This window comes from Thermobia domestica, chromosome 16 (assembly GCF_964235325.1).
Source record: "Thermobia domestica chromosome 16, izTheDome1.hap1.1, whole genome shotgun sequence".
Classification (NCBI taxonomy): Eukaryota; Metazoa; Arthropoda; class Insecta; order Zygentoma; family Lepismatidae; genus Thermobia; species Thermobia domestica.
The window spans coordinates 173120227-173132531 of record NC_137469.1 but is presented as its reverse complement, the minus strand read 5'-3'; the positions used below and the strand labels follow the sequence as shown (position 1 = coordinate 173132531).

Genomic DNA, 12305 nt, shown 5'->3' with positions numbered 1-12305 from the left:
CATTTATTCACGTTATGGTATCATCTAAATCAACACCATGGCGTTTCTCAAGTTTTATCAGCTTAGAAAATTTATTAAATACAATACAATCTCTTCTTGTGCCAAGAGGTACGCAATGTCAATAAGTTTCTCTACGCGTTTTAATGTCACATCGTGTACGGATTACGTAACTCGCTCTATTGGAGTCTTCGAAAAAAATCTTGAACTGATTTTGGTTTCTTGCTGTTATTTACATGCATTTCAGATTTTGAGTGTTTCACGCAACTATCTTCCTTTAGTGCACTACCCGTAATGCCGTCAATAAAGGAAGGGTTAAAATTACGGATACCACGAAGAAAGTTTTCATTCTTGCGACACAGCCACAATACACCAATTTCACATTTCCTCTTCGTAATTCACACTTTAATCAAACACCGTGCGGATTCAAATCGGTTTTTCAAGTTCTTAAAAGTATTATATAGAACACCGTCACTGTTTTTCGCCATTTTTCACAAGGATTGAAAGAACAACCGAGACCAATAACTCGGGAAGATCTACACTGACAAAAGATTACTGCCTCTATGAGATGAAGGGTCCCTGTCTCTATGAGACTCCCGCACTTCGAAGCAAAATGTGTTTCCTTGACTGCAAAGAATAAGAACTCTGTCACTGCTAAACTAAAAGCAAGAATGACTTCGAATTGGAAGTAATAGATCAATGCTTTTAATTTCGGGGAGAGACTATAGGGAAACTTTAGAGTTAACTGCTTGTCTGTGCATTCTACACTCATTGTTGGACAAACTTTATATTTTATTATACTGTTTGTCAAGTTTAGCGAAATGAAAGTTTTACCATGGCAGCAAATTCAACAATTAGGTTCAGAAAAACAACGCATTGGCTGTTCTTTCCTCAGACACACACACACACAGACATACAGAGAGAGAGAGAGAGAGAGAGAGAGAGAGTCCCTTTTATGGGGATGATTTTTGAGTTAGGTTCGTGGCGTCTCGCGAGGTAATTTTCCAAATAGTGTATGTTGATTTTTACAAGGGGTATATCAATACTTTAAATGAGAAGCGAAAAGAAAAGAGAAAGACGAGTGTATTTTTCTATATTTTCGGCACTGACGGATACCGTTACCGTTCGAGTGATCTACTGTACTCACTTCTGCGTTTTATTAACGTTATCCAAGCCCCATTCACTCTACACCATATATCGGCTAGGTCAAATATAGTTCGAACTTGTTCTCTCTGCTGCCAATGCGTCTTCATTCATTGGAGATTTTATTATTATTATTATTATTATTATTATTATTATTATTATTATTATTATTATTATTATTATTATTATTATTATTATTATTATTATTATTATTATTACACACTAAGAAACAAGGATAGGATGACCTGAAAGCTGAGGTCTGGAGGATGACCCACTAGCAACAAACCGACAGAGGGAAGGAAAGACAGAGTGGAAAAGTGTTTTGTAACCCAAAGTCGAGGCATTTTTTTCTTCCAGCAACCGACCCTTCAAAGAAAAGTTTATATTAGAAAGCAGGTTCGTCTTGAGTATTGTTTACGGAGGACTCATCCAATCACCATGAAGCTTCTCAAAAAGTGTTTATAACGTCTAAAAGTACCCACAATAAAGAATGTGTATTGTTCAAAAGTTACTGTTTCAGTGTGAATGGCTAGTAAATATAGATGAAATTGAAAATTCATGGAATTTATATCTCGTATTGATAACAGAAGGTGTAGACTGGCTCTATTTAAAGGAGGGTTAACATATTTTGGGAAAGCAACTTGCTCTATGAAAAGAGGAGGGAACAGATATCGGAAGGGTGCTCTACCAATTGGTCGGAGTGGATTATTACGTAAACTAGAGATGTGTGTTGCTTATATACATCTCATATGTATATAACCACATAATGATTTTAACTATATCATAGGGCATAATTTTGAAATAAAGATACTTCAAACGAGAGTCTAAATGGTAGTGGTATTTTCAATTTCATTTTACATTTATAAATAAGCTACTATTGTTATAAAGAAACATGTATCAGAAAAAGAAGGTAATTAATATATTTTTAAAATTTATATATTTACAGTCAAAGCCTGTACAATGACTTAAATTTGCAGAAGTCTACAAAAGTACTATAAAAGAAGGGACAACCAAACATTTGTTAAATTGCTTTCTGGCCTGTCTACCCTCAGAATATCAGTAGTAGTACAATTTACGTCAAAACTATTCCATCACAACTGACAGAAAACGTGCAAAATTAAGAAGTTTCTATGCACCACTGTCCTAGATAACATCGTCCTAACCTAGGAACTGTATCCCCTATTTATTGTATTTGTAAGTTGTTCTTCCCCCCTTAATTTGTTCTCATCATACCTTCTATCACATACCTCAAAATATTAAAATTGATTTAGTCTTTGTAACATTTTTAAAATCATATTCGTCAAATTTTCCTCAAATTTCGGTGCTCCGTGTTGATTTACAATTCAGATTCCGTTGAAAATGTCATAGTTTCTGCAAAGTACACACGTTCACTTCTTTTGTATTTTCTACCGAAACATCATAGTCACCTATCAATATCACCATGCCACTCGAAGAGTGGAAAATATTCACTGGACCGTAGGAGTCGAGCCTAGGTGTCGGAATTACCGTGCTGATGTGGGAGCGACTGCGAAACCGTATTGTCCCTAAAACAGGAATATATTTTCCTATTCTTTAGGTGGTATTCTGCAATCCGCAATACTTTTTTTTTGAGTTAACGTCCCACGATTATACACCGAGCCTAAGGGAGAAGATGATGAGGTGGATAATAATGGTGGAATGAGAAAGTGTAAAGAAAGAGAACCCGAGAAAATCCACGTTGAATCTCTGGTTAAGTCACAGTTTTCCTTTTTCAATTTAATTCAAACTAGATCCACAAAGGATGGATTTGCAAAACTATATTGGGTCCATCGTCTATTTCTCATATGTCTTCTTTGTAATACGAGTATTTACATAGTACTATGTAATAGTTTCGAAACGAGTGGCATCTAATTTCACGTTTCAGAAGCTGAGAAGGAATTAAGTAAGAGTTCACTATGGAAGTTTAGTATTGCAACTTCAGACCTAATTTTCAATCTTTGCTGACGTTTTAAGTTCTTTGGTGTAACTATTTTTTCTTCCTCTTATTTCTTATAATGATATTCATCTATGCTCGTATGTTCGCAGATAGTTACCTGTTTAACACCAGTGATTCATTGTATTCAATATTTTTCAAATAATACATTGTCTGGATGGTATCTGCTATAATATAAAAATGACTATAATACAGGGTGTTTCAAAACAACACCGACAAAGTTTGCGAGGTAATTCCTGACATCAAGATAAGACAAAAAGTATAGACTAACCTGGGTGCACAAATGCTTCCTTTCGGAGTTATAGGCTGCCGAAAACATGAAAAAATATAGGGCTTGCCGTAGTAGGATCAAAACTTCACTTGGGAACTAATATTGCACTATCCAAATATCCAAGTTTCAGAATCCTACGTTACTTCGGGAACAATTTTTATAGAGGTAGTTGGTGAGTACTTTCAAATTATATGCCCGAAGCCAAACTCCCGTTATAAAAATTGTTGGTGAATACCTTAGGATTCTGAAACATGGATTTTTAAATAGCGCACATATTAGTTCCTAAGTGAAGTCTTGACCCGACTACAGTAGATCCCATAATTTGGGCAGTATGGACCTTCATGTTTTTATGTTTTTCATGTTTTCGGCAGCCTCTAACTCGGAAAGGAAACATTTGTGCACCCAGGTTGGTCTACACTTTTTGTCTTATCTTGGTGTCAGAAATCACCTCCCAAACGTTGTCGATGTTGTTTTGAAACATCGTGTAAATATAATATAATATGTAATATATGTAATATAATAATATATGACATATGTAATATAATATATGTAAGTTTATTGAAATAACAGGATGAAAATAATGAGATTTTACTTATGTTTCTGAAAGACAAATATAGAAATTTATTTTTATTTCTTCCTTTTAGGACTGCTCAAGACTGAAGACACCATTTGAATATGCAAGCGCCATTTGTTCAAAGTACAGTGAACGAGTAAGGCGATTGTCTGGGTTAGGCATGCAGATATCACCATCAACAGGTACAATATGCCTTAATATCGTAGTAAAATTCTTTTCGTACAATTCCACTCGTTCTGAAAGACTGTTCGTTTTAATGGCTTACATACATTTGCAAATTACAACAAGAAAATAATTTTATCTATCTGGGTAGGTTAATGAATTGTAAGTTATAACGGCAATACATTGTGGATATTTATAATTGATCCATGTCGCCATCAGAATGCCTCACAAGGAGAACTATCATCAAGCAATGATGAAAAGCTTATTCAAATAGATGGATTCATTACTGAAAAATTATCATCGTTTTCCGAATTTCATATGTCTTTATTTTGTATATTGAAACTTAGGCTACAGTACCTCTAAACTCTCTTCAGGTATAGATACACAATTTGCTAGCTAGTACTGCGTATGTGATTTTGATCATATACAAAATATAACACATATATGTAAATAAATACTGCAATAAAGAAACAATATATTGCAGGTTAAATGCTAGCCTAGTACTAAAGTAAAACTTACACGTATACTATTGTACACTTACAAGTACAAATATGCATAAAAGAATTTTCGTGAATACAAATAAATTCAAATGAAATAAATATTAAATTTTATAAAATATAGGAGGGTCGTCAAGCACATTTTATGCTCTGGAGTGCTTGTAGCGACATGCAAGCATAAGGAATCATATATTGGCCAATCAAAGGCAAAGTGAATTCGTAGAGCAACAATTTATTTGGTCACTGTAAAGAAATTACACTTAAAATATAAATACTAAATGAGATTGAGATTATACAATTCAGCTAGTCTCTGCCTTTCACCAACACCCAAAGGAAAGAGATGGAATTACTTTGCCAACTCATTGCTGATAAGAAAAACACTTCTTTATATAGAGGCTGTTGAATTGCTCAACCTTAGAACAGAATAAGAGGATACTTCAACAAAATTTGTCTACAAAATGTTTTACAAAGAATTATTAAAAAAGTGTTTACATAGAATACTAGAAAGCTCGGGCGTTCATAATCTCTTCTTTCTGTAGCATATTTCTTGTATGTTACCTTATTATGAGCTGGTCTGAGTACAAAATTCCTTTCAATTTAGCCACAGTTGGTTGCGAAGCAACTCCTTGACCTTCCTCTGGATTCTGATCCAGAAGGGCAAACATGCTCCTCTGGATTTTGACAGGGACATAGACATATTTGCTAAAACATAGACACAAAAAAGTAGTACGTTAAAAATCAGTATATTTAAGCTGTATTAAACTGAATCGTGTTTTGAACTTCTTTCTTGCACATGAGAGCACGTTAAATCAAAGCTAATAAAATAAATAATTACAAAATGTAATTACAAATAATTACAAATTCGAAACCCATTGCATTTTAAATCGCGAAGTGATCATTCGTATTATCATAAATGCATTGCCCTTAATACTCACAAGGCAGAGAACATTTAGTGTTGCCCATTTAATGTTTTTTTTTTTTTTTTTTTTGTTTTAATAGATAACGATGGAGATTAAGCTCCTATTTTAATTGTTCTTAATTTTGCCCATAATTCGATTTATTACCCATTCTTGAAGTTCTGTTTCTTTGTAGTTTATCTATTCATACAATTACTAATTTGCAGTTTTAACTGTCGTTATTTCGTTCTAACTTAGAATATTTTATTTTCTTCATGTAAGGTCTACTGGTATTTATCATGAGGAGTTAAATAGCTTGCATGCAACCCACGATCCATCAATTACATTTTCAATGCTTTAAAGTAATTTCTGCACCGAAAAACTAAGTTTAAGATGCTAAAGCGCCTAATTTCCATATTGTCCCGAAAGTGGAATTAAGGAGAACTAGAAAAGAAATTAATGTTCAAACTTTGTAACCAATGATTACAAAGGTTACGAAATAAAACAGTCTTTGCTCTTAAGCTTGAAAATCATTTATGTTCCCATTTTAGGATAATATCTAATCATGTAATAGTTGCAGCGTGTGAAGTAAGCTTTGCTCATTACAGAGGATCCGGATAGACCATGTCGTGTGGCCTGTCAGGATGAGCAAGTAACATATAGATTCTACTTAGTAAATGGAGAAGATGGATGGTTTCCCTTTGGAACGGACTGCAGTCGTGGCGCACAAGGGAAAAAGGCATACTGCATCAGCGGAAGGTGCTTGGTAAGTACATAAGTATTTATACTACTGATACAATTAGGTAGAAATATAGACAAAAGTATGTTTGTTTGAAAGTTATGTTTCAGCACACACTTTCTTCTATTTTAGAAGAAGAATGTTATTTGCAAGTCCAAAATAGATACGGAACTTATAAAAATATACAGAACACAGTAGCTTTGTACATCCAGTGAATGTTTTAGTAACAAAGATGTATTACTATTTCATCTTTGTACAGTGTTGGAAATTCAGTACTTACAACTCTTGGCGGCAGTAAGATATGTTGAGACAAATCGTAGCCGAAGCACAAACTAGTAGTATGATTCATACCTATTTACCTAGGTATCTACTTATATATATATATATATATATATATATATATATATATATATATATATATATATATATATATATATATATATATATATATATATATATATACAGGGTGGTAGGTAACTCCACCGACAAACTTTGGGAGGTGATTCCTTATATGAAATGAAAGAAAAAAGTTCTTATAAACATAGGTCGAAAAACGTCTCATTTCAGAGTTATGAACCGCCGAAAATTCGAAAAATTATGTCTCGAAACGCTTTGCCTTAGAAACTGTAGGACCTATAACAAGCGGTTTAACGAATTACACAGGAACTAGTATGCGAACTATCTAAATATCCATGTTTTACCATCCTCCGTTATCGGCGAAACGAACGCGTTATTAGTACTTAAAGGAGTATCCCTATACCTCAACTTCCTTTTTACAGTTCCTTCCTTTTTACAGTACAGTTTAACTTTTCACAATTTAGCTTAGAATTTATCCTGATGAAAGATATTCGTGTAATATGCCTGAAATATCGATGAGAAGTCAATGGGATTGGATCTTCATCACAGAACACATAAAGATTAGCACAAATATCCATGTTTTACCATCCTTCGTTATCGGCGAAACGAACGCGTTATTAGTACTTAAAGGAGTATCCCTATACCTCAACTTCCTTTTTACAGTTCCTTTCGCCGATAACGGAGGATGGTAAAACATGGATATTTAGATAGTTCGTATACTAGTTCCTTTGCAATTCCTTAAACCGCTTGTGATCGGTCCTGTAGTTTCTAAGGCAGAGCGTTTCGAAACGTGAATTTTCGAATTTTCGGCGGTTCATAACTCTGAAAGGAGACGCTTTTCGTCCCATGTTTATTAGAACTTTTTTCTTTCATTTCATATAAGGAATCGCCTCCCAAAGTTTGTCCGTGGAGTTGCCTACCACCCTGTATATATATATAAGCACTTTATTTAAACAGTATTAATATAAATTTTATTAATACTTTGTAATTTATAAGTTGCTTCATACGTAATTTGTACATTGGAAACAAGTTTGGTATGGAAATATTAATTGCAAGACTATATTGTATTTAATCGTATAAAATTTTCTACGACATTGATGTGTAAGAAAAGAACACATTGTTCAATGATTTTTTTAAGACTGACTAGAAGACTGGTAAAAGCCACCTGTAAAAAGAAATAAAAGTGTATATACAGTATATTAAAATGATGCACTATTAAGTAATATAGTATGTAACATATAGGAAATAGATATAGAACACGTTAATAGAATGGTTTCTTCATTTAGTGAAACGATGAACTTCTTTGCTTCTAGTAATTTATTATTGTTACTGAAGTGCTATATTCTAGAATGTGAAGAGTTTAACTTTTCACAATTTAGCTTAGAATTTATCCTGATGAAAGATATTCGTGTAATATGCCTGAAATATCGATGAGAAGTCAATGGGATTGGATCTTCATCACAGAACACATAAAGATTAGCACAATTATTAGTTTTGAAAATGTGTGTTCTATACGTCCAGTTAGTTGTTATCTTTGTTTATACCTATGTATATTTCGTTCACATCAAAATCGTTATTAGTTTTCGGTAATAATACCTCGGTACTGAAAACAAGTTACCCGTTCTACTTTCTCTTCTCCAGCTTTTATAGATGTAACAGTACCCTTTGTTCCAGTCATCATTTCTTCTGTCTTTCCAGTATGTATTTTTATCTAACATTTTTCTCAACTTTACTGCAAATTTCCTTTTATTTTAATTTTTGAACTCTAAAGAGCTTACATCGTCTATTAAATGAACACATTCAATTCTTCTCTTCCCGTCCAAACATTGTTCTCCCTTAGTTAAACGATTTTTGACTATTTGCTAACTACACACTGTGTGTATCTAATATATAAATGATAGTGGGTTAAAGACATGCTCCTATCGAAATCTTTCCAATTCCACTTCCCTCTGTTATTTCCTTATCTGATTCTGACTCTTATTCGCTGGTCCATATACAAGTTCTCTATGAATCTCGGGTCCTTGTATTTCACCCAAACTGTCTTTAGCAATTCCATCAAAACTTCGCAATTTTTATGGTCACAAGCCTTCTCCAAACCGGAAAAAAAAAAAAAAAAACATTCTTTTCTTTCTCTAGAAGCTTTTCACTGATTACTGATAACAAGCTTATTTCGTCTGCAGTACTTTGTGTCCTGAATTGAATTGTTCTTTCTCTACTTCCTCATTTGTTCAGCTATATAATTTCCTGTTCGATATTCGAAGCAGAATTTCTGCTGCATCAGGTTTAAGAATAATAGTCCTCACATGGTTTTGCATTCATTTTTTTAGTCACAGTAATTATTACCATCCCTGTCAAATATTGGGTCCATTCTCCCTATCATATATTTCGTTACATATCCGGAACATTTCCTTCTTTCCCTTTTCTCCTATATTCTTAAATAACATTTGTTTCTATCCCTTTTCTCCTATATTCTTATTTATTTATATTATTTCTAGTCATGACCGCCATCTATAGCCTTAAGTCGGTCACGTATGAAGGATAACGTCGTTCGGTGAGTACACTACCCGGGAATGGGGAGGAAGGAGGCGACCTGTATGTTATGTACCATCCCAGCATTTTTCTGGTGTGAATGAGGAAAACCCAAGAAGAGCCTCACTCAAGATGGCTGGCGTAGAAAAGCTGTTACACCTTTTCGACCGGGTGTTCATACCGGACATCGAACCCGGGACCACTCGTACCAAAAACAAGAGCGTTAGGAATTTCCTATTTCTTAAGTAAATTAATTGATTTACAACTTGACATGGTTGCCTTCCCATTCTTCATCTCGCTAAGAACTTTCTTGAATTAAAAGTCAATTTTCTATATGCTTTCCCATACTTGCTTAATTCATTTTGCTCTTGAATAGATACATTACACAGTCATTTTATTTCAATATAGTTTTCCAGTGTATTCTTTCCAACTACCTTAAACTTAAAACTTAATTCTGCTCACTTACTGTTTTTCCCTTCTTAATTGCTAGTGTCATAGTTTTCTTTCTAAGTTCCATTGATTTTGTTTCCCTTTACATTTGTTCTATTGTCTTACTTTTTGTAATTCTTCTTTATCATCGCACTATCGTTTATAGTAAGCTACCCCAACTTTTCCGCTTTCTCTACGCAATTCAGTATAGAACTTTCTATATGTTCCTTTTCCTTCTTCTATACAACTTTGTTTCCATGTCTCGGTTTTACTAGTTTTCATTAAAAAAATCCTCTATAAAAATGCCTTCTTGGCCCTCTTTCTTCGCATTACTTTACCGTGTCCTCCTCACCCTCAATCACTCATAGTTTGAAATATTTTCACTGTCCGTTGTTTTGTTTCTAATTGTCTGAATTTAAATACTTTTCTTTACATTTTCTAGAGAACCTATTTTCATTTCCCCATCTTTCGAATTTTAAATATATATTTCTTGTTTCCAGTCTTTTTCTCCAAGTAACATCTCTCAGTTGGATATTCCCTTAACCCAACACAAGATGTAATACCCGAAGATACTGACCTCAAGAAAAAGTTCTGTATTCGTTAAACTATTCCGAAACCCATTCCACCTTAATTATCATTTATTTATATGGTATATATGTTCATCGAAAGGAAACTTCTTTACTGCTGGTTGAACCAAGCATTCAATATCATCAGTGAGTTCTGTCGACAAAAATTGATCAATCCTTCTTTTCTTTCATTTCTTTATCCTAAACCATTTATTTACTATGTTACCTTTTTGTTTTTCCACAACAACATTCAAATCATCCATTACAAGTAGAGCACTTTTTCCTTTCAAAGCTTTATTTTCTCGTAGTTTTCTTGTACTTTTTCTGTTGTGTATGGTATTTGAAGCGTGTATGTGTAATTAGATCTTTCCCTTAATCTAACCATCGACAAATTCTACTTTCGTTATATTCTTTCCAACCGAATATCTAAAAGAATTTACCAATTAGGATCGTTTTCTTTATTATCCAAGAAAATAATCATATATGTTTTGTTTCGTTAATTTAAATGTAAATGCTAAGGAAGAAACAGCAAAATATCGATTTAATTCAATTATACGTAGGGGACGGCATTGTACCTGTGAACACTTATAATTTTCGAAATGTTGGTGCTAATATTCAGCACTTTTTCCCAATTTTTTGTCGTATATTTGAAGTGCCATCTCTTCGCTATCAGATAGCACAATTTTTAAACGTGTTACATAATTACAATAGCTTTTATAAGATATAATATGAACATATCCGTTTTGTTACAGGTACATTATAGTCATGTACCATTGAACAGACTCTCTTGTACCTTTGAACAAAGTGATAATTACAACGTTTCTGTGGCAATAATATAAAAAGAAGCCACAAATATTAAGAGTTATTAATTGCAATAAAAGGTTTAGCTATAAAAATTTCTTCTGGAGGTGGTCGATCAGTAAGGAAGGAACACAGAAAATCATCATCGGTGAAAGTACCACGGTCCAATGGGAAAATTTTAGGTGATTTAAATCCTATAGTTATATTACTAGTACTGAATGCTCTGTCATACACTTTCTCTCCAATTTCTGCAATTCCAGAAATGTCAAATGTTTTTCCAGGATTGTTTGGATGCCATTCATCTACAGCTTGGTAATAATATGTCTTAAATGGTCTAAACACAGTTTTATCTAATGGCTGTGAGTTGTTTGAAGTGTGTGGAGGTAGAGTCACCATTATTATCCCAACTTCTCGTGCTCTTTCAATTGCTTTTTTACTTTTTATTTTACTTTTTTTAATGCAGTTACGCCAGCAACAGCTGCATTCATAGCATCAGGATTAATGGATTCTCTTTTCCTCCCAATCTTACTTCTCGGCATTTTACCTGAACACACGTAAAAACAAGCGAATATTTAGAAACTACTTAAAATTATATTTAATAACTTTATAACCTAACCTAACCTAACCTATATAAAATAGATAAATTGTTTTAACTAATTACATCGTGTACCTTTGAACATTATTATTTATCGTTCAAAGGTACACGATGCATCAATGTTCATAGGTAGAAGAGGGTCGCCATTACGAAAAAAAATTTCTCCACTAGAAGTTAAAACTAAAAATATTGCTGTACTCACCAATGATTCTATCCCAAGTTTGGACAAATATATATCACAAGTCGCGAGAACCAAAGGGCACAAAACTCAAAAGGTAACTACAAAACAAATCTTCTTTTTGAGGATAAAAAAATTGAAAAACGAACATTACTTGGCACAACACTCAGTAAACAACTGCCAATCGCACTTCCTCTATCAAATGAATTTTAATCACTTCACCTATATAGCTTTGAATTCGAGAAAAGTACAAGTGTTCAAAGGTACATTGTTTCAAAGGTACAACGCTTGCCTTTAATATTTTCATTAACAGAAATCCACAGGGAAGTTAAATTCGGCCAGGATAACACACCATAATGCAATGACCTTACTTTAAATGAACTAAACTAACAAATTTAAACTGACAATATGTATCTCATTCTACTAAACCAGAAAACAAAAGAATTCCTTAATTTGAACTTTCCTTTCACAAAATTATTTTCTGCTCAACTTACCTTAAAGTGATGTTTACGGTATAAATAAACTTATATTTCGTACGCATAGCAATCTGATAGACGTTAGTAAAAAGTAAACGTTAATTCATAATTAAAATATATTCC

General features: G+C 33.3%; 1 protein-coding gene across 1 annotated transcript in view; it reads left to right on the top strand.

Annotated features, from left to right (window-relative positions):
* The window catches only part of LOC145673507 (A disintegrin and metalloproteinase with thrombospondin motifs adt-1-like), a 334494-nt gene that overhangs the window by 303093 nt on the left and 19096 nt on the right, over window positions 1-12305 (top strand). The window contains exons 15-16 of the mRNA XM_081743275.1: window positions 4028-4139; window positions 6121-6278. Coding sequence (XP_081599401.1) covers window positions 4028-4139; window positions 6121-6278 — 270 coding nt within the window. The remainder of the gene's footprint in view (window positions 1-4027; window positions 4140-6120; window positions 6279-12305) is intronic.